The sequence below is a fragment of the Phodopus roborovskii genome, unplaced genomic scaffold (genome assembly GCF_943737965.1).
Source record: "Phodopus roborovskii unplaced genomic scaffold, PHOROB, whole genome shotgun sequence".
Classification (NCBI taxonomy): Eukaryota; Metazoa; Chordata; class Mammalia; order Rodentia; family Cricetidae; genus Phodopus; species Phodopus roborovskii.
Window position 1 is genome coordinate 5721707 of NW_026125546.1, and position 23762 is coordinate 5745468.

Consider the following 23762-nt stretch of genomic DNA (forward strand, 5'->3'; position numbering starts at 1 on the left):
TACATTAAGTGCTATAATCTGCCTGTAACTTCTGAAAACTTGTGTTTAAACTTAATTCCTGAGGACTTTCATTAATGGTACCCTGCAGTGAAAGCTTCGGAGGTAATCAGGATCATATGCCATCATGAGGGCCCTTCACCCTCATCATATCTACAGTGCCTTCATTAGATGAGGAAGAGGGACCCAAGTGAGCAAGCTCCACCTCAGCCTGAGCTGCCTGCCCTGTCTACCTGGGGACATATGCAACCCAGGCAGCCAGAAGTTTCTCCCCAGGTGCAGCCCCTTCACCTGGTACTTCCTAGCCTCAAAAACCCATAAGGAATACAATTCCTTAGTCTATAAATCATCTAGTGTGTTGTTTTCAGGTATAGAAAATATGATAAAACAATATTAAGTATAATAAATAAGCAAAATTTATATTCCCAGGGAATCAGTTAAACAGAATCACCCATAGTTTACCCAAAGACATTGGGGCTCTCTGCCAGTCCTCAAAAATATAAAGCCTTTGGGCTTTACCCAAATAAGCCAGAAGATGGCATAGTTGCTGCTAGACAGAAACCAAATACAAAAAAAAAAAAAAAGCATTCCAGGAAAACAGCAGCGTCTCCTATTTGAGAATCGAAAGTGTGATGGAGACAGGTTTTTTTTTTTTTTCCACTTCCTTATACTCTGCCAGCATCAGACACACCCTGGTGTTTTTCAGCCGATTTGCGCTGTTGTCAAGGTAGGAGATTGGCTAGTTAAGCTTTCATCAAGACTAAATGAAGTTGTTTGTCTCTGACATCCAGACGAAGAAAATACAGACACCGGACATTTTTTTTTTCACCAAAAATGGGCATTTTTTCCTTTTCTTTTTCAAACGTAGAAGAAATTTGAAAATTGGGTGAGTACAAAATCTCTCCTATTCTTGTTGTTATTGCTAAGTGTCTATAGCAACCATTTATTGAACAGGCAGAAATATACTTTATGGTTAGAAAGTTTGAATGTATTTCAATTCAAAACTTATAATATTCTGAGCCTATATCTTCTGGACTATGTAGTGTTGAGAAAGGAGTCTGCTTTATGTTAGTCATAGCGTCCTACTCAGGATGTGCTTGACAAGTAGGGACATCTCTATTAATATCCCCCCAAAGGAAAGCAGCATCTTCAGAAAGGAAAAAAAAAAACTAAACATTTTAATGTTTGCATCATTCAAAGACACAACCTCCCAATCATTCTAAGGATCATGCAGGCTAGAAAACAGAGTCCTTGACAGCCTCTTGTATATTAATGTCAAATCAGATCCATCTGAGAGAGGCAGATCTGTCTGCCTGCTAGAGCTTCCTCTAGCAAGTTTGGAATCAGGGCTGTTTATGTTCAAGCTGAGAATCAGAGGCTTGGGTCTGATTCCCCCAAGTAACTGATGATGTCATTAAAGGGGAATGTGTTGCTGAATGAAGACCTCCTGCAGAAATGCCAACAAACACTCAGTCAACCCTACAATTCCTAAGTGTGTCTGTGGGTTCAGTCATGTAAATTCTGTTCCTTCATTACCCTGTGTGGGCTCAGAAACAAACCTGGGGGACAGACAGACCACTTTTCTAAAGTTCTAATTAGCCCACCTCGTGTTCTTTTGTCCTAAGGGATTTTATATATGTGTGACCCTGCAGCACTTTTTAGGATTTCTGCAAACCTTTTAGAAACACAGGACAGTCTAAAGAAACCATTAGTGCAGTGGCATACAGAAAGAAGTTTCATCCCCTATAGTGCATTCTCCCAAGTGGCCTTTTTAGGGGTTTTAAAGGATTGATTAAAGGAAGAGCTATCAAGACTTGATAGAAGTTTTGGAACAGTCTTTCTCAACTTGTGGATGGCCACCCCTTTGCAGGGGTCACTAACCTTCTCACAGAAGTTGTCCAAGACCACCAGAAAACACAGATACTTACATTACTATTCATAACGGTAGAACAATTACAGTTAGGAAGTAGCAATGAAAATAATTGTATGGTCGGGGGTCATCTTAACATGAGGAACTGTATTAAAAGATCACAGCATTAGGAAGGTTGAGAACCACTGAGCGAGGAGAAACAGCTAGAATGTGAAACCTGTGCAGTCGCATAAGCTAAGAGTGAAAACACTGAAAATTGGCCCCTTATAATTTTATTTGCTTACTTTCTCAACCAAATATTCCAGCCCAGATCTCCATACCTCCAACCCTGACATGAGGCCTCAACTTTATATTCTGATAGGTTCATGGCATGCAGGGTAGGTGCCAGTAAGTCACCTAACTCATGATCCCCCCTTGTATTTTTATGCTATTACACCCAGAGGGGTGGGGACCGCGTGTGTGTGACTATGGGAGGTTTTCACTGATAAAGTTAAGGAGACTCCAGGTGTCCTGATAAGATATGACACAAGAACCCTGGGCCTGTACTGAGGAGCCTGGCACACCAGGCAGCCGAATGACCATCATATGCTCACTCTGTGTCTCGGCAGTGAATACACAGCAGATATGGGCTAGATGGAGGAGCAAAAGCAGGTAATAGTTGAGGCTCAGAGCCGGACTGTTGCACATGAGTGTATGAGGTTTTGCTTATATATGGGAGTAGCTAGTAGTCAGTGAGATCGGGTGTTAGTTGCAAAATCAGTAAAAGCACAGTCACTTCCTGCTTCTTTCTCCTTGTCTACAAGGCAGAGCACTTGTCCAGGAGGAAGCTGTGACAAACTTGAGATGGCAGCTCTTTGTCATTCACACAGCTCTTGTATCATGTCTGAGTCATTTATATTGAGTCTAGAAGACTGTCATCCATGATGATGTACACAAGAGATGTGAAGATTGATATTCTCAAGGTCTTTTTGCTTTATAATTTGTTAGAAAACTGTGGTGATACAAGTGCCCGGAAGTTGGTTGTTACTGCTTGCTAGCTGCAGTCTGAGTAAGAAAACCTCACTCAAAAAATGAAGTGGATAGTAAAAGAGCAGAACCTCCAATGTCATAAACCATACAAGTATACACACACACACACACACACACACACACACACACACACACACACGTACGCACATGCACACAAATTTAATGCAAATAAGTAAACAATTTAAATGCCATAATAAAAAAAAACATTATTTCCTATGCTGCCTAGAAACATTAGAGAAACAATATGTGGCAGTGTAAATTCCATTTATAAACTGGCAGTTTAAATTCATAGTGTAAGAATGCTCTTTACTGAAATCAGTCTGATTATTTAGAAAGTTCATTCCACTTCAAAGTCTGCCAGTGGGACATTGTAAGGAGAATGGGTTTTTCTACCCGCCGCCGGCTCTTGTTCTGCCACCAAGCCAGCCCCAAATAACACACTGAGACTCTGTATTTGATACAATGCTGTTGGCCCGGTTACTTGTTTCTTATCGGCTAGCTCTGTCTTAAGTATTAACCCATTTCTGCTGACCTATGTATTTCTCTTACCGGGGAGCTGGTGGCATACTGCTTTCTCCAGACTCTCCATCTTGGCTCCTCCTTACTACTTCCTATTTCTTCCTTGTCTCCTAGTCCCTCCTATCTTCCTTTCCTATTGGCCAATAGTGCTTTATTATTAACCAGTATGAGAAACATATACAGAATGACATCTCCCATCATCTCCTCTTTTCTGTCTAAATAAAAACAAGGGTTTTAACCTTAACATAGCAAAATATATCACATAACAGTTATCAAATAAGAATCACAGTTAGCACTATTTAGTCCATTAACATTTAGCAAGATTTGAAGAAAATATTTCATCATCTATCCTATCTTTGTGTGTCTAAAGTCTATGTAACTTATCTTTAATACTAAGGAAAACTATAACCATAACTATCTGTCTTCAACTCCTTCAAAGACCACAGAAGGATAGTATATAAGCTCTAGAAATGATAGAGACAACTCACTGACTGGTCACCCGAAGTTCTTCTCTAATTTTCCATCTTCAGCCCATAGGCCATAGTGTGTCTGACAGACTCTCCTGCAAAGCAGGAAACTTTAAACTGTCTTCTTGTATTGGCAGTTTGTCAGTCACTTTCCTCTGTGTCCTGCATACTGTCTCGCAGACTCTTCCATGAAGCAGGAACTCTATAGCAATGTCCATCTTGAATCAGCAGTCACTTTTCTTTGAGCCCTACATGTCCAGTTTATACAGCATAAAGTCAAACAGTCCAGACAAGAGCAGTATCTTGTCCAAATGGCTAGTCTTACCATATTGGAAGTAAACTCCATAACGTGTTTCTTCAATGTCCATCTTCCTTTCTGACGCAGTTGGTGTTGCCAGGAACAATTATGTCTCACTGTCAAGAAAAACCCTAAACCATTTTAGATGCCATATTCTGTAGGTCTTTGAAAGGTTTGAAGAATGCCTAACCATCTCAAATATATGTCTGTATATCTAGAAATACTAACTAACTTAACTATAAGTTCTAACTATCAAAGGTATCTATCTAAAAATCTGTACTAAATTATACATTATATTTCTAAATGAGCTATGCAAACACAATACATAAACAAGAGGAGAAATATATATATATATATCACAAAATTGACCTTAAATTGTATCAATAAATGAAAATCCATTCCAAAACAAAGTATTCATATCTATACCATAATTCCCTTTTTACCTTTAAAAAGATATTGGTTGTGATCATTAATCATTTATAACCAAATCCATTTAAATGAAAACAAACATTTATAAGCAATATTTGGGAATTGGGGCGTCGTTCTTTCTAAACTACTTTTTGTTGATAGGGGGCGCTGTCATGGGGTTCCTAAGAAGTTGTAGAAATCTTGGCTGTAGTTTGCGAGGCTGCTTTGTCCAAGCTGTTTTGAATGTTGGATCACCAGCCTGGCTTGATCAAACCACATTAGTCTGGAAGGAATCCATAGCTTTTCATTTTCTGTGGAAACAAAAATAGAAATCCTTTTCCCCAGTAACTTGTCCTTGAACTTGGATGTTGGAGTCAAAGCATTTTTAAAATATATAAGTTGAATTAATCCAGCAGTATTTCCTTCAACAGTTGTTGTTTCCTCAGCAGTCAAATGATATAAAGACAATATAATTCCATACAGTAACCAGATTCTCTCTGAGCTTTTCATCTTTATGTGGTTTTATTATTATTCTGTTTCTTTTACTTTTTATTTTTTGAGACAGAGCTTTTCCTTGTAACTCTTATCTGCACTGGAATTTACTCTGTATACCAGGTTTACTTTGTAAATCATTGAGATCTGCTTGCCTCTGTCTCCTGAGTGCTGGGATTAAAGGCGTGTGCTACAACACCCAGTTCCTCTTTGTCTCTTTAAAACCATTTTATTTTTGTCTCCCAAGCCTATGTATTTGTTTTAAAACACACTGTAAACTTTTAGCACCTTTTCTTAATGTGAATCTGTCTCTACTGTAAATCTTTATCTTTTTCTGGCCATGAGTCTTTATCTATTAAACAATAACATTGTTAAAATGAAAGTCTTTGTTTCTGCCGCGGTTTACCAAAGATGGTGGCGGGTACTTTAACCGCCAGCACTGAGAGCTGTGCTCACCACCTTGGTCTGCGCTGCCACCCAGAAAGCATGCTGCCGGCTTGGAGATGTGGTCACTGCCATTGCCATCTCTCATACACACCAATAAATTGTTAGCAGAGTTTCTTGAAAGCCTTGAGGTTTTTTGCAGCATATGCTGAGTCAGGAATCTTCCCTTAAAGGATCCACGCGAATATCTGCTTGTCTGTAGCAAAGCAGAGTTCAACTGAGAAAAATGCTGATACCAAGAAACCTTGCTTGTCTCTGTTCTGTTGCTTCTAAAACCCTTTTTTAAGCTTTTGTTAAATTTTAAGTGGAAGTTCTTATTAACCGTTGGGCGCCATTTGTAAGGAGAATGGGTTTTTCTACCCGCCGCCGGCTCTTGTTCTGCCACCAAGCCAGCCCCAAATAACACACTGAGACTCTGTATTTGATACAATGCTGTTGGCCCGGTTACTTGTTTCTTATCGGCTAGCTCTGTCTTAAGTATTAACCCATTTCTGCTGACCTATGTATTTCTCTTACCGGGGAGCTGGTGGCATACTGCTTTCTCCAGACTCTCCATCTTGGCTCCTCCTTACTACTTCCTATTTCTTCCTTGTCTCCTAGTCCCTCCTATCTTCCTTTCCTATTGGCCAATAGTGCTTTATTATTAACCAGTATGAGAAACATATACAGAATGACATCTCCCATCAGGACATTAATCTTTCTATTAGACTTTCATCCCCAAGAGAAAGCATACATGTATGAGACATGTTCATCTTCCTGAGTCTGGGTTCCCTCACCCAGGATGTTTTTTTCTAGTTCCATCCATTTGCCTGCAAACTTCAAGAAGTCGTTTCTTTTTTTTTTTTTTTTTTTTAACCACTGAGTAGTACTCCATTGTGCAAATGCACCACATTTTCTCCATCCATTCTGCGGTTGAAGAGCATCTAGGCTGTTTCCAGGGTCTGGCTATTACGAATAATGTTGCTACGAGTATAGTTGAGCAAATGTCTTTCTGGTGTGAATGTGTATCCTTTGAGTATATGCCTAAGAGTGGCATGGCTGGGTCATGAGGTAAATTGGTTTCCAATTTTCTAAGAAACTGCCATACCAATTTCCAAAAGGATAATAAAAGAAAACATAGGCACAGACATAGGCGCAAGGGCACGCACACACATACACACATGCACACGCGCGCACACACACACACACACACACACACACAGAGAGAGAGAGAGAGAGAGAGAGAGAGAGAAAACAAACAAATCACATGAGATAGCCAAGAAGATTGGCTAATACAAGATTGTCTAAAAGAAACACACAAATATGGAGAAAATGTAGTGTTCCAGATTGGAAGCTGGTACCTAGCAGGTGTTTGATTGTACCTTTGTCTACTGAGCCTTATAGTGGTGAGTGTAGATACCTTTCTTCAGTTGGTGTTTGTTTCATGTGCTGGAGCTCTAACCCCAGGTCTTCCGCTGAGCTGTATCTATAAAGTAGACCAAAGTTTTAGAGAAGCTAAGGAAAACGATACTCAGAATAAACTGTGAGTAGAATAGCAGCTCAAAGCTAGTCCTGATAGCTGATGTAGAAACACTAAGTGTTTGGTAAAATCTTAAGGCTTGAATACCTAGACTTGAACTAGTCATCACCCTTGATTTTAGAGCACACACCACTCTTGCTTCATTTTATTTTAGTCATCTGCATACTTCATCATGTATTTTAAAGGCATCGGTGCCTTTTTAAATGAAGTGTGATTTATGTGACATGAGCTTCTCTCCATGACACAGTTCTGATGTTTATTTATGCAGCTTCCCAAATTTAGAGTACTGTCCCCGTTCCCAGAAAATACACCCTTAATCAAAACTTACTGCGGTAGTAATCTACTCTGTGTGCCCTTGAACTTTATGAAAATGCATCCATACAATATGTTCTATGTCAGTGCCTTAGTTGCCTCCCTCTTATATGTGCAAGAATTATCTCTGTTGTTGCTGAATCAGCCCTTCAGTCCCCCTCCCACACACACAAACTAATTGGCTTATAAGGTAAGTATATACTTATATTGATAAAAGCATTCAAATAATTTTTCAGACTAGCTGAAACAATTTGCATCCCCACCAGCACTTCCCAAATGCTCCATTCACTCTCCACTTTATGCAACAATTGGAATTATGTATGGGTTTCAATGCCAGCCATTCTGATTGGCATGTGTTATTACATCCATGCAGTTTAATTTTGAATGTCTGCAATGGGTTAAGGTTTTGGAACTGCTGTAGATTCTGATCTACCGCGTCCACCCACGCGGTTTGTCATCTTCTAACTAGTCCTATCTTGTCCTCAGCTCCAAAGCAGAATCAGAAAATTGTTCGGAGTTCACCTAGTTAAAGACCTCTCTGTCCTCAGAATTTTGGCTCATGTCAGCTGTCTTCGGCTGCATAACTTCAAAAGTCTAAGCTTTCCAAACTCTTTAATCTTGTTTCTTGTCACTACAGTGGGAACATCAATGACTGGGCAGTGGGACTCCTTTCCCTGATTCTCCAGTGAGTGTTGGTAAGTTATATATTTCCTCTCACTTTTCAAAGTTTATCCACAGAAAGTTGGCTGTATTACCCTTTGATTCGCTTAGTTTGTGTTGTAGCATCTGCTAAGTTCTCCCATTGTTCTTTTATTAGTAGTGGATTCTTCCACATGACTGTCAACTTTATCACCTTTTATTGAGTACCACTTTGGGGCTTTGCTGGGTACCTCCATTGTGGCTGTGTTTTCTACTTTTCCTTTAAATGTCTTCTTTTAAGTCTACTTTCTCCCTCTTTCTTCCCTGCTTAAGCTTACTGTGTTGCACTTTAAACACACTAAGTTGTCAGTCATTCTTTTATTTTTATGAAAACATTTAATCTTGTAAGCGCCACAGATATTGTTGGTACTGTTTCAAGTTTCAATACTTAGTATTCTCATGACTGTTTAATTTTAAATGTTTTCTCCCTAATGCATGCTTTTCTAATTTTGCATCTTTTTTAAATTCAACTTCTTTACAATCACCACCATCTTCATGTAGTTGTATGAAATAATCATATAGTCTATATAACTTTTATCAAGGTCCCTGCTGGTAAAGTCTTTCAGCACCGCAGCACAACATCGCATTGATGTTTGTGCATTCAAAACACAAGCACTGCCTCACAGACATCCCTCTTGTGCGTCTTTCTAGCTGTGTTCACTCCTCATACTCCATCGTTCCTTAACTCCAGTAGCCACTAATCTGGTGTCCATTATTATGGCCTTGCCATTTCAAGAATGCATGTAAGTAACAGTATACAGATTGTGACATTAGGGGTTGGCTGTTTCCCTTAGCAAAATTCTCTTGGGATTTATGATGGTTGTTGTGTGTTGTGGTTATAATAGAAAATATCCCTGAAGGCTCATGTGCGGCTTGGTCCTGGCCATGTACAGAAATGCTGCATCTTGAAAAGGGAGTGGATCATTCAGACTCTGACCTCACACATGGATTAATCCATTGATCGATTTGGGGTTTAAAAGCTTTATTGGAAGATGGTAGAAACTAAAGGAAGTGGCCTAGTTACAGGAAGACTGTTAGTTGAGGAATATTTTGAACAGTTTGTTTAATCTACCAGACTCTCTCTCTCTCTCTCTCTCTCTCTCTCTCTCTCTCTCTCTCTCTCTCTCTCTAGTGCGCTCTCCTGGCTGATATGAGTTAGGCAGCTTTTTCCCACTGTGCTGTTCCTCCATGGTGTTTCTGACTTAACTTTGCTTAACTTGACCATCTCCAGCACCACCACTTTTTTCTGCAATAAAATAATTTTGTTTTGTGGTTGCATATTTCACTATCATTACTTAAAGTTTCAGAGGTTTAGTCCTTTATCATCCTGGAGGGGATGCATGGTAGCAGCAGACTTTGGTTGTTGTTATATATAAAGAACATTATCCAATTCTTTTAGATTTCCAAGTTTTATCAAGAATAGGTTTTTAAAGTATGTTTTATGATTTTCTGAATTTCCTCCGTGTCTATAATTATATGCCCCCTTTTGTCTCTAAATTTTTGTCAGTTTGGATATTCTCTCTCTGCCATTTAGTTAATTTGGATAAGGATTTGTCAATATTATTTATTTTCTCAAAAACCAACTATGCTTCTTCGAATCCCCCAAGATGGCGCCCCTTACCAGCAGGAAGTAGTTTGGAAAGAACGATGCCCAAATTCCCAAATATTGTGTATAAATGTTTGTTTTCATTTAATTATATAAAATTAAATAAAATAAAAAATAAAAAAACCCAACTATGCATTGTTGATTGCTTGTATTGTTTGTCATTTGTTTGCTTGCTTCTATTATATTGATTTCAGCCCTGAGTTTGATTATTTCTTGCTATATACTCCTTTGGGTTGATTTCTTCTTTCAGACGTGCTACCAAGTTACTACCATGAGATCTCCCAGTTTTTTTTTTTTTTAAGCACTTAGTGTTGTGAACTTGCTTCTTATAGATACCTTCATTATATCCCACAACTTTGAATATGTTGTGCTTTTATTTTCATTCAACTCTAAAAAGTTTTAAATTTCTGTCTTGATCCATTTTTCATTCAGTAGAGAGTTGTTCAGTTTCCATTAGTTTTTTGAACCCAGCTTTAACCCATGGTGGTCAGATAGGATATAGGGTGTTGCTTCAGTTTTCTTGTATCTGGTGAGACTTGCTTTATGTCAGTTTTGGAGAAAGTCCTCTGAGGTGTTACAAAGAAGGTATATTCTTTTTGTTTGAGTGAAGTGTTCTGTGAGTATCCATTGGGTCCATCTAGTTTATGATGTTATTTATTGCCAAGATTTCTCTGTTGAATTTTTATCTGGATGATCCGTGTATTTGTGAGGTTTGGGTGTTGAATTCACTCGCTTTCAGTGTGTCTGGATCAATATATGGTTTTAGCTGTATAGTGTTAGCTGTGTAGTGTTTCTTTTATTAACTTGGGTGACCTTGGTTTTGATCTATAGATTTGGCAGATTTTTTTTTCTTTGATGAGTTTTTAGTGTCCTTCCCTGACTCTCCTGAATGGTTTTGATTTGAAGTCTATTTTGACAGTTATTAAAATGTCTACACCAGCTTAATCCTTGGATCTATTTTGCTTGGAATATCTTTTTCCACACTTCTATGCTAAGGTGATGTTTATCCTTGACGTTACTGTATATTTATTGGACAGAGCAGAAGCATGAATCCTGTTGTGTATGCATGATGTTAGTCTGTATCATTTTACTGGGGAATTGATCCCATCAATAATGAAAGTCATCTATGAACAGTGTTTGTTGATTTCCACTTGTGCTGGCTAATTTTATAGCAAATTAACACAAGCTAGAATCATCAGAGATGAAGAAGGCTTAATTGAGAAAATGCCTCCACAAGAAGAGGCTCTAGGCAAACCTGAAGAGCATTTTCTTAATTAATGATTGATGGTGGAAGGCCCAGCCCATTATAGGTGGTGATATGCCTAGGTTGGTGGTTCTAGGCTCTATAAAAACAAACAAACAAACAAAACAGGCTGAGCAAGCCATGAGAATCCAGTCAGCAAGTCCTCCACAGCCTCTACATCAGCTCCTGTGTCCAGGTTCCTGACCTGTTTCAGTTCCTGTCCTGACTTCCTTCATTGGTGAATAGTGATGTGGAAGCATAATTAAAATAAATCCTTTCCTCCCCAAGTTGTTTTAGGCATGGTATTTCATCACAGCAATTATAACACTGGCACCATTATTTGTTGTGTGGTGTGGGGTTACCCTTCCCTTTTTAATTTGCTGGTCTGAGGCAATTATTTCTTGCGTTTTCTTGGGTGTGGTTAACCTCTTCAGGTTAATCACCTGCTAGCACCTTCTGTAGAACTAGATTTGTAGATAGATGCTGCCTATATTTGGTTTTATATTGGAATGTCTTTCTCCATCTATTATAATTGAACGTTTTGCTGGTTATAGTAGTCTGGGCTGACATCTGTGATCTCTAAGTCCTTCTGGCTTTTAGAGTCTCCATTGAAAATTGAAACATTATTTTAATAATTCTAGCTCCATATGTTTTTCCCTTGAAGCTTTTTAGCATTTTTTTTTTTGTTCTGTAATTTAGAGTTTTGATAAATATGTCATGGGGAATTTCTTTTCTGATTAAGTCTATTTGGTGGCTTCTTATACTTTGATAGACATTTCTTTTGTGTTTATTTGTTTGGTTGGTTGGTTGGTTGTTGGTTGGTTGGTTGGTTTTTCAAGATGGTTTCTCATAGCTTTGGAGCCTGTACTGGAACTCACTCGGTAGACCAGGTTGGACTAGAATTCACAGAGATCCTCCTGCCTCCCAAGTGCTGGGATTAAAGTATGTGCCACCATCACCCGGCTGACACCTCTTTCTCTAAGTTAGGGAAATTTTCTTCTATGGTTTAGTTGGAAATACTTTTTGTGCCTTTTTTCTGTTTTTTTTTTTTTCCTTCCTCTATTCCTATTATTCATAGATTTTTTTCATAATATCCCAGATATCCTGATTTTTTTAACATTTAACATTATATTAAATCAAGATATTGATTTTTTTCTATCTTGTCTTCAATGGCCGAGAGTCTATCTTCCATTTCTAGCATTCTATTGGTGAAGCTTGCCTTTGAGCTTCCTGTATGACTTCCTAAATTTTTCATTTCCAGTTATACCTCAATTTGGGTTTTCTTTAATGATTCCATTGCCACTTTTATTTCCTTCCACTGTTTGTGTTTTTATCAATTTCTGTAAGAGATTTGCTCACCTCCCCTTTAAGGTCCTTGAGCATATTCATTATAGCTCTGAGTTTGGGATCATTGTAATTCTAGGTGCTGATAGCTGGTCTTGTCTTTGTTGAGTGGGTGTTCTCTAGGGTTCTTAGGAAAGTGTAGTGTCTGTGATTTGTATGGTAGGGTTTGTTTCTGAAATGCTGGCGTGGCCAGTCAGGGTAGAACTTGTATTGGGAGCTGACACTAAGGAAAGTGAATGAATTAAAAGGGGAGGGGCTTTGAAAGTACATAGAGGGAGGAAAGCTAAGTGTGCTACCAAGATCTTTGTACTCCGTGGAAATGGGGGCAGGGGCAGGAGAGACCACAGCTGGTTGTCTGCCACAAAGCTAAGGGTAAGACTGGAGAATTGTAATTGGAGAAGAGGAGGGAGAGTGATTATCACCTACCTGATTGGTGTTTAGAGGGAGTGGGATGAGGTGGAGGAAGGCTGTAGGAGAACATCTGCATAATCACTAGGAATGGGGCAGAAAGGGAGGCTGCAGTGGATGGTCTGCTATAAAGTTCTCTATCTCTCCTGGTTAGTTATGATTTTAAGTCTCCTTTATCAGATGTGAAATATCACTGTTGCTTAATGCAACTTCCATTTGCTTGGAAGATTAATTTTTAATCTTTGACTCAATTTTCAGATGTGTTCCCTACTCTCATAATTAGAGTTTCTATTGCTGTGAAGAGACACCATGGCTAGAGCAACTTTTATAAAGGAAACATTTAATTGGGTGGCTTACAGTTCGGAGGTTTAGTCCATTATTGTCATGACAAGGACATGGTAGTGTGCAGGAAGACAGGGTGCTGGAGAAGGAGCTGAGAATTCTGCATCTTGCTGTGATGGCAACAGAAAGTTGGGCATGGCTTCAGCATATCAGACCTCAAAGCCCTCCTCCACAGTGACACTTCCTCCAACAAAGCCACAGCTCCTAATAGTGCTGCTACCTCTGAGCTTCTGGGGCAATTACATTCAAACAACCACACTTATTAATGTTAATTTCTGGGCAACAACATCTAGGAGGCTCTTTGTTGTTTTGTTTTTTCCTTTAACCCAGTCAGTCTGAGTGTTAATAACTAACACTCGATAGTAGTAGCAGTGTCAGCTGCTAGGCAAGACGCTGGGATCTTCACAGAAGCACTGGGGTACTTGTTGGGTGGTGGAATATGCAATTTATAGAGAGTCTTAGGGGGAGGAGTTGTCTTTTGCTTCTCTCTCTCTTTTCTTTTTGTTCTTTTGTTTTGTTTTGGGTTTTTTGTTTTTGTTTTTTTGGTTTGTTTGTTTTTTGCAAGGAGGGTAACAATATTTAGATAGTGAAGTAGGGGATGGGGAAGAGGTAATAATGGCGATAGTAAGAATGAGAAAGGAGGCAAATGGGCTAGGGGTACAAAACACAGTAGAGAAAACATTATATATTTGGTTTGAGGAAAAGAAGGACAGATATAAGAGCCTTTTCCAGTAACATACAAGCCAAAACATCAACGGAATGCTGCAAATACAGACATGAGCATATCAGAAAGAATATTGAAGGTCAAAGCAAGAGATGCATACAAAACAGAAAACTAAAATTTTAAATGAAGGGATATTAATACAAATAAGCAATACAATGAAGAAAGAAGGCATTATGTTCTCAGCCAGCCCTTCCTCCTGCTTTGGTGGAGCACCTGTTGTCTGTGTTTACCTTACTTCCGTCCAACACTGCTAGCCTGCCACACCAGGGAGTCACTGTCACACAGCACATTGGGAGAACTAGAGTTCTTCCTAAAGCCAAGAGTGCCAGACTGTTGTTGCCAGGGCTGCAGGGAATGCCTTGTGCTTGGAGCTTCTGCTTCTGCTTTCTCTTGCCCCACCCGGGCCCCATCTACCCCCAACAATGGGTGGAGAGACTGGGGCACTATCTATCTCCTACTTGGAATGCATCCTCATGCTCTCTTTGTGTCCTCACCTCTTTCTTGATTTCCGGTGTTCTCTCTTTCCCAAGCATATGGCCTCTCCTTCACTACCCTGACTCTTCTTATTCACAGAGTCTTAGAGGAAACTGCCACTACTTTTTACTTTAGTCAACTGACGCCTGTGTATTAACATCTCTTTGTGCTTTTAATTTACATTTTACTGATGGCTAATTATGCTCAATATCTTTTGAAGTGTACATTTGCCATTTGTGATTTCAGTAGTAAAAACTTCTTCTCTCCTATGTTAGTTTTCTAGTTCTAGTACATTTTCACTTATGAGTTTTAGGAGTTTAATACAGATACAAGTACAACATGTGGCTTGAGTATAAATATTTCTCTGTATTTACAGCTTGTTTTCTAACCATCTTAATGTTGTTTTATAGGAAAAAGTTTTTAATTTGGACTAAGTCCAACTTATTAGGTCTTTCATTATTAATCATGCTTTTGGTGGGAGAACAAGAGTTTTTGACTATTTGTAGATCATGGAGATTTTCATGTATGTATTTTCATATTGTCTTGTGTTATATACATAAATCTATGGCCCATTCCAAATTCACTTTTGGTATAAATGGATTTCCCATTACTCTAGCATCATTTGTTGAGAAAACTGTCCTAGAATCCTTCACAGAATCAACTTTTGCATCTGTCTCAAGTATCATTTGAGTATCATTTGGATATATTTGCATGAGTCTATTTCTGGGATCTTAAGATATTAGTATATTTGTCTCTTTACTAATAGCACAGACCTTAAATAACGTAGTTGTCAAAATGTTTTGAAACATCTTATTCTTTAACCTAGCCTACTCTACCCTTTGATTTTTCCATGTAAATTTTATAATGATACTGTCTATCCATAAACCTACTGAAATTTTGCTAAAAAGTATTTTCAACATTTTTTGAACAATTATTTGTATCAGATGACTCTGGTTAATTTTAGAGATTGCAAAACCAAAAAATAGACATGAACATGAGAAAATAATTTGTAGGAAGGAAGAATGAACAGAGAGGTAAGAAGGTAGAAGGTACAAATGTGAAAGTGTAAAATAAAACAACTAGAGGAAAAATGAAAAGAATTGAATATAAAATAAAAATTAAGTATATAATAAGTGTGTGTGTGTGTGTGTGTGTGTGTGTGTGTGTGTGTGTGTGTGAACATGTCACACAAAGCACTTGGAGATCAGAAAACAACTTTTTGGAATCAGTTGTCTCCTTCCACCATGAATTCCCAGTAATGAACCTTTATGTGTTAATAAATATTATTTTTGTACACTATGAACATGTGTCTTTGCCAAGGTACCTTCTGATTGAAGGGCTAAATGGCCAATAGCTAGACAAGTAGATGTTAGGTAGGGCCTGTGAACAAAAAAAAAAAAAAAAAAAAAAAAAAAAAAGAGCTCAGGAATGAAAAAAGGTGGAGTTGTGAGTCGGATACAGAGAAAACAGATGAACATGCCATGTTGAAAAGAGGTACTGCCACATGATAGAGCATAAATAAGAAATATGGATTAATTTTAAGATGTAAGAGCTAGTTATTAACAAGCCTAAGCATTTGTAATTAATATTAAGTCTCTGTGTGGTTTTTGGGGAACCAGCAGTTCTGATTTTGAAGAAAAACAAAAAACAAAGATCCAAACAACAGCAACAAAAAAAAACCCACCTACACGTGTGCTCAGCTTGCTTTCTCCTTCTTATTCAATCCTGGACCCCATCCCTTAGAACAGCATCACTCATGTTTTAAGGTGCATCTTCCTACCTCAACTAGCCCAGTCTAGACAATTTCTCACAGACATGTCTATCTTAGTCACTGTTCTGTTGGTGTGAAGAGACACCTTGGTCACGACAATTCTTATAAAGGAGAGCATTTAATTGGGGACTTGCTTGCAGTCTCAGATGTTTAGTCCTTTATTAGCGTGGCAGGAAGCATGGTGGCATACCAGCAGACGTGGTGCTGGAGAAGGAGCTGAGGGTTCTATCTTCAGGTCCTAAGGCAGCAGGAAGAGAGAACAGATTCCCCAGAGTAACAGAGCTTATTCAATGAATATAAACATGTATGTGTGTGTGTGTGTTGTGTGTTGTGTGTTTATATATGTGTGTATGTGTATGTATGCATTTCTGTATGTATGTATGTATATGGGATTTATTGAAATGACTGAAGGCTGGAGTCCAGCTAGTCCAACAATAGCTAGCTAAGAATAGAAAGTCCAAGAATTGGTAGTTGCTCAGTCCACAAGGCTGGATATCTCAGCTAATCTTCAGTATATGCTGAAATCCTGAAGAAGTAGGCCCTAATATGCCAGTGAAGGAATGCTAGAAGGCAAAGGCAAAAAGCAAACTCTTCCTTCTTCTACATCCAGCAGAAGGGACAGCCCAGATTAAAGGTGTATCTTCCTGCCTCACAATCCACATCAAAGGTATGTGTCTTCTGACTTCAAAGGTCTGGACTAGAAATGGATTCATCCACTTCAAACCAAGCAAAAAAGAACTCACACAGGTGTACTGGACTGTGCATTCATTCATTCATTGTAGTTACTTTCAAGATTACAATCCATTACTTGATTATAATTCATTCAAGATGTACTTATGTTTACAACCAATAATATATATCACACTGGGCTTGGCTTGAGCTTTTTAAAAACCTCAAAACCTACCCTCAGTGACACACTTGCTCCAATGAGGTCACACCTCTTACTTCTTTCAAATAGTAGCACTCCCTAAGCATTCAAATATATGAACCACCACAATGCCCAGAGATTTGTTTCTATAGCGATTCTAAAATCCATCAAGCTGGCAATCAAGTGCACTCACATAAAATATGCACCCAGATGCACTAAATAAATGTATAAATATCTTAGAGATTATGTTGTGACTGGCAAACATTCTGTATGATTTCAGCTAATTTAAATTTATTGAAGTTTGTTTTATAGTTTAGGAGATGAAAAAAATCTGGACTTAAAAATGGTACTTTGTGGTTCTTTGACTATTCTATAAATGCAATTTAGCACCTATTAATAGATGGTAATGTTGTCAATGTTAAATTTTTCTATGTCTTCTATTGCTGTTTAACCACTGTATCAATAGTTAAGGCAAAGAAAAGTACTGAAGCCTCTAGTTGTATATATGTAGATTTGTGTAGAATTGTAAAATCCTAACAGTGTTTATATCACATATTTTGTAATAATTTTTTCTGGTGTAAATACCTTTAGGATTTCTGTGACATTTTGTTGGATGACCTTTTATCAATATATAACATCTCTGTCTCTGGTTGTTTTCTTTATTCTGTTTTCCTATTACCTTTGTCTATAGTTTGCTAGCATAAATACTTTTGCATTTAATTTAGTAATATTTTAATGATATAGATCTATCCATATTTTTACTTTCAATTGATGATATTATATTTGAATTTGATGTCATATAAACAGGATACAGTATAGCCATATTTTTAATCCAATATACCAATTTGCATTTTTTATTTCTGCATATAAACATTTATATTGAAAGTGACTATTGATATACTAGGACTTAATCCTGCTTCAGTGCTCTCCCTATATTATCTATTTTTTCTTTGTCAATCTTATCTTTCTGTCTTCTTTTGAGTTACTTGACAATTTTTCTATAATTACATTTATGTGCATATTTTAGTGTATTACTTTTTGTAGATTTTAAAATTTTTTCTTCGATATTTTATCATGTACACACAACTTATGGCCATATAATAACATCCTTTTGCTAATTAAATTAAAATGTTGAAACCTGTGTATGACAATACCACCCTGAATGCACACAATCTTATCTTAAATGTTAAAACTAACCTCTCTTTCTGTGTTCATATTTTAGGTCAGTCCAATGAGACTAGATAATACAAAAGGTTCTCAGTCGATGGCATACACTTGCTCTAATCAGAAAGATGTAGACAAGTATTTATGTCTGACTGCAGCTAACTATCAATCACCTTGATAATCTACTCTGGGATTTATATTTTCTGAGTAGATAATACAAAACATTAGAAGAGTTTGCCAATGGAAAATCCAATTAATATCTCAAAACATTAAGCATTTTGTGTCTATCATGAATCGTTAATTACCATTCGATTATTTTATTCCTTTCTACCTAGGCATAACACTCATATGTTCTATCTCACTTGTCTGTGTCACATCAAATCAAACAAACTATACTTAGTTCTACCCTTAGCTTCACATTTTTTCTTCTATATACCAGGATTGAATATTCTTAATAACACAGAAAACAACACATTATACTTGACAACCATAAAAAGGATGATCTATGATTGGAAGTAACCCATATACTTCGTATATAAAGCAAAGAAAGTGAACTGGGGATCATGTGCTTCAGTTCATGTAGAGGAACGTTCTGTGCATTTGTATTTGGAGGTATCTCTCTTGGTTGATATAAAATAAACTGGTGTCAGAAACTTTTCACATGTTGTGACACATGCATATTTTACCTATTTAAAAACTGAATGATTCACGTTTTCACTTGTAAACTACAACATCATGTTTCTTCTTCTTCTCTCTATATAGCTATCAGAATGGCAGAGAAGCCCAACCTTCCAGAAAATACAGATGACTGGACAAAAGAGGACGTGAACCTGTGGCTAGAAAGCCATAAGATTGACCAAAAGCACAGAGAAATCTTGATGACGCAGGACGTGAGTGGAGCAGTCTTGAAGTGGTTAAATAAAAACAATCTTGTTGGAATGGGCATAACCCATGGGCCAGCTATCCAAATAGAAGCGCTATTCAAAGAGTTGCAGAAATCATCTTCAAAACAGCCCACTCAGACATCTAAGAGGAAAAAAGGCAATAAAAATATTCCTAAAACTCAGACAGACAGTAGAGAGGATTCAAAGCAAAACCACAGGGGTGAAGAGAACACAGACAAGGTTGATGTCTCTTCAGTGAGGCCAGAGACTAAAGGTGCTGAATCAGAAAAAAATGAGCCGACAGAAGACAAAACAGAGCCACAGGGAAAACAGTCACCTCCAGGACCAACATGCATTGCGTACCCTTTCAATGAGTTCAGTAATCCATATCGTTACAAATTACATTTCATCCTACAGCCTGAAACAGGACCCCTCAATCTCATTGACCCAGTACATGAATTCAAAGCCTTCACAAACACAGAAAAAGCCACAGAAGAGGACATTAAGATGAAATTTAGCAATGAGATTTTCCGATTTGCTTCGGCTTGTATGAATTCACGTACTAATGGGACCATTCATTTTGGAGTCAAAGACAAACCCCAAGGAAAAATTGTTGGCGTGGAACTCACCACTGTCACTAAAGACACCCTAATCAATCACTTCAATCTGATGATAGACCAGTATTTTGAGGCCCATCAGGTCCAACAAGCAAAGAAGTGTATTCGAGAGCCAAGGTTTGTGGAAGTTTTACTGCCAAACAGTATTCCATCTAACAGATTCGTTATTGAGGTAGATGTCCTTCCACAATACTCTGAGTGCAGAGAAGACTATTTCCAGATCAAAATGCAACATCTTAAGAACCAAACATGGCAACAAAGTTCAAAGTACTCGGTCTTTGTTCGAGACGGGCCCCAAAGTAAGGACATCATAGGGAATAAAGCTGATTTCCGAGCCTTTAAGTTAGATTTAAAAGCAGTGGCAGACTCTAGGAAAGAAGTAGAAACAAAATGCAAAGAGAAACCAGATGGAAGCAAGAGTGAGGGACAAAAGCTAATTGATTTGTTGACAGGAAACCAGGATCTGTTAGACAACTCATACTATGAGTGGTACATCCTTGTAACAAATAAATGCCATCCAAATCAAAGCAGTCACTTAGATTTCCTGAAGGAAATTAAATGGTTTGCTGTGTTGGAGTTTGATCCCGAGTCTGAGAGCAATGGTGCAGTCAAGGCTTTCAAAAGGAGCCGAGTAGCAAACCTCCACTTTCCAAGCCAATTTGTAGAAGAAAAAACTGCATTAAATGAGAAGATTTTCAGCCTGAATCTTTACCAGCAACCCAGCTGGATTTTCTGCAATGGTAGGTTAGACCTGGACAGTGACAAATACAAACCCTTAGATCCAATTTCCTGGCAAAGAGAAAGAGCTTCTGAAGTCAGGAGGCTGATTTCATTTCTTACACGTGATGACATAATGCCCAAAGGGAGATTTTTGGTGGTATTTTTACTACTGTCCCCTGTGGATGACCCAAGAGACCCTCTCATTGAGACTTTCTGTGCTTTCTACCAAGATCTCAAAGGAATGGAAAATATACTGTGTATTTCTGTGTGCTCACACATCTACCAGGTATGGAAAGACCTACTTGAAGCAAGATTATCAAGACAGCAAGATGAATTATCAAGCCAAAGCATTTCTGCTTTAAATCTTGCAGAGATAAATGGCACTATTCTTAAGTTAAAATCCTTAACTCAGTCTTCAAAGCGATTCTTGCCATCTATTGGTTCATCTACAGTCCTTCTGAAAAAAGAAGAAGAAATCATGACTGCCTTGGAAATTCTCTGTGAGAATGAATGTGAAGGTACACTCTTGGAAAAGGACAAAAAGAAATTGTTTGAATTCAAGACATCCAAAGAGGAAGACTTCTACAGGGGTGGCAAAGTGTCCTGGTGGAACTTCTACTTCTCTTCTGAAAACTATTCTTCAAAATTTGTGAAAAGGGATAAATACGCAAAACTTGAAAAAAAAATTCAAGAATGGGCAGATTCTTCTCAACCTGTATGTGCAAAAATTATTCATCTATATCATCATCCAGGCTGTGGAGGAACTACTTTGGCCATGCATATTCTCTGGGAGCTAAGAAAGAAGTTCAGATGTGCTGTGCTGAAAAATAAGACAGAGGATTTCTCAGAAATTGGAGATCAGGTGACAAATTTAATCACCTATGGAGCAACAAGTCGTCAGGAGTACTTACCTGTGCTGCTCCTCGTTGATGACTTTGAAGAGCAAGACAATGTCTACCTTCTTCAGGCCTCCATTCAAACTGCTGTTGCTAACAAACATATTCGATATGAGAAACCTCTTGTGATCATTCTAAATTGCACAAGGTCACAAAATCCTGAGAAAAGTGCAAAGATCCCGGACAGTGTGGCTCTAGTACACCAACTGTCTGACAAAGAACAGAGAGCATTTGAGCTTAAGTTGACAGAAATCAAAGAACAGCATGAAAACTTTGAAGATTTTTATTCTTTTATGATCATGAAAACAAATTTTAACAGAGAGTACATAGAAAACGTGGTCAGGAACATTCTGAAAGGGCAAAATGTCGCCACCAAGGAAGCAAAGCTCTTTTCTTTCCTAGCTCTTCTTAACACATATGTCCCCGATACTACTATTTCCCTATCACAGTGTGAATATTTCCTAGGCATCTCAAACAAGAAGGCTTTCTGGGGGACAGAAAAGTTTGAAGACAAGATGGGCACCTACTCCACAATTCTAATCAAATCGGAGGTGATAGAATGTGGGAGCTACTGTGGCGTGCGCATCATTCACCACGAGATTGCCACTGTTTCGCTGGAAGAATTGAAGAGAAGCTACAATTTAAACAAAAGTGAAATTGTGATGAATATGCTCACAGAAAATTTGTTCTATGACACGGGTATAGGAAAAAGTAAGTTCTTCCAAGACATGCAAACACTGCTGCTCACAAGACAGCGCAATGAACATGAAGGTGAGACAGGAAACTGGTTCTCACCATTCATCGAAGCATTACATAAAGATGAAGGAAATGATGCAGTAAAAGATGTATTACTTGAAGCTACCCGCAGGTTCAACCCCAATGCATTCATTTGCCAAGCCTTAGCGAGACATTTTTACCTTAAGGAGAAGGACTTTAAAAATGCTCTCTTTTGGGCAAAACAAGCAAGAAAGATAGAGCCCAATAATTCCTACATCTCAGATACACTAGGCCAAGTCTACAAGAGTAAAATAAGATGGTGGATAGAGGATCATATAAGGACTGGAAGTATCTCAGTTGATGAGCTGACTGACCTTTTAGATTCAGCAGTGCATGCATCAGACGCTTTTAAAGATTCTCAACAGCAAACCGAAGACAGAGAATATGAAGGGAAAGAAAGGCCGAATCAAAAGTCAAAAAGGAGGTATGATACTTACAACATCGCTGGTTATCAAGGGGAGATAGAAGTTGGACTCTACACTATCCAGATCCTCCAACTCATTCCTTTTTTTGACAACAAAAATGAACTATCTAAACGAGATATGATCAACTTTATATCAGGAAATCATGATATCCCAGGAGATCTAAGTGAATTTAAGACAGCGCTCAAGAATTTTATTCCTTATCTAACTAACTTGCGATCTTCTTTGAAGAGAGCCTTTGATTTTTTTGACGATTACTTTGTCCTTCTAAAACCCAGAAACAATATAAAGCAATATGAAGAGTCTAAAAGTCGAAGAAAGGTAGTAGGGTACTTTAAGAGATATGTAGACATATTCAGTCTCTTGGAAGAACCACAAAATCAAAATTTTAGATCAAAGCTCACTCTACCACTTCAAGTAGAAAGGATCCGGAGAACCCTGGAAGCTTTAAAAGCAGACAAGTTTTCTGGACTCTTAGAATATCTTATCAAAAGTCCAAATGATGCTGTGGGTGCCATGGAAGATATAGTGAACCAATACACGTCCCTTCTTGAGCAATGTGTTATCAAAACCCAGCAAAAGGAAAAGCAAAATTTTATCTTGGCCAACATCATCCTCTCTTGCATTAACCCTACCTCAAGATTAGTGAAGCCAATTAAAAAATTGAAGGAGCATCTTCGAGAGATCCTGCAACCAATCGGACTGACTTACCAATTTTCAGAACCTTATTTTCTCGCTTCTCTTTTATTCTGGCCAGAAAACCAACAACTAGATCAAGACTCTAAACAAATGGAAAAGTATGCTTGGGCACTGGAAACTTCTTTCAGGGGGCAATATAAACGTATGTATCGCACAAAGCAACCAATTGCATATTTCTTTCTTGGGAAAGGCAAGAATAGGAACAGACTTATCCACAAAGGAAAAATTGATGAAAGTTTTGAAAAAGTATCTGATATTAATTCCTGGTGGCATAGTGGGAAAGTATGGGAAGAGAAGAAAGTCCAGGATCTTTTGGTTCGTTTACAGGGACGAGCTGAAAACAATAATTTATATATAGAGTACGGAATCAATGAAAAAATTACAATACAAATTACACCTGCTCACTTAGGTCAACTTAGGAGTGGGAGGAGCATAGAAAAGGTATCTTTTTATCTAGGGTTTTCCATTGGAGGCCTTCTTGCCTATGACATTAAAACTGCTTGAGATCTTGAGTTTCTCCATCTAGAAAGGTAGGCTTAGTATCATCTTTTCTTCTTTAATTTATTTATAGATACAACTCAGTAATTCTGTGTAGTAAGAATGGAGCTAGTAGAATAAAATCAAGGCTGAGCCTCAGGATATTTCTGTGCAATGGGTACATAGAATCCTTTTTACTTTTCCCTCTGTGTAACTATGTTGTAAAGAAATTATTCTAAAACTTCTACAAAATAAACTTAAACCAAAATATG

The 23762-nt window shown here is 38.0% G+C and overlaps 1 protein-coding gene across 1 annotated transcript; it reads left to right on the forward strand.

Moving 5' to 3' along the window:
• The first annotated feature begins 669 nt into the window (after window positions 1-669).
• Window positions 670-23762, forward strand: Samd9 (sterile alpha motif domain containing 9). The gene is made up of 3 exons (XM_051177178.1): window positions 670-883; window positions 7993-8050; window positions 18761-23762. The coding sequence occupies exon 3, from the start codon at window positions 18769-18771 to the stop codon at window positions 23515-23517; it is 4749 nt and encodes a 1582-aa protein (XP_051033135.1). The 5' UTR covers window positions 670-883; window positions 7993-8050; window positions 18761-18768; the 3' UTR covers window positions 23518-23762.

Bases quoted from the DNA above. Each gene is read 5' to 3' on its own strand.
- Samd9 (XM_051177178.1), top strand. From the start codon at position 18,769: ATGGCAGAGAAGCCCAACCTTCCAGAAAATACAGATGACTGGACAAAA.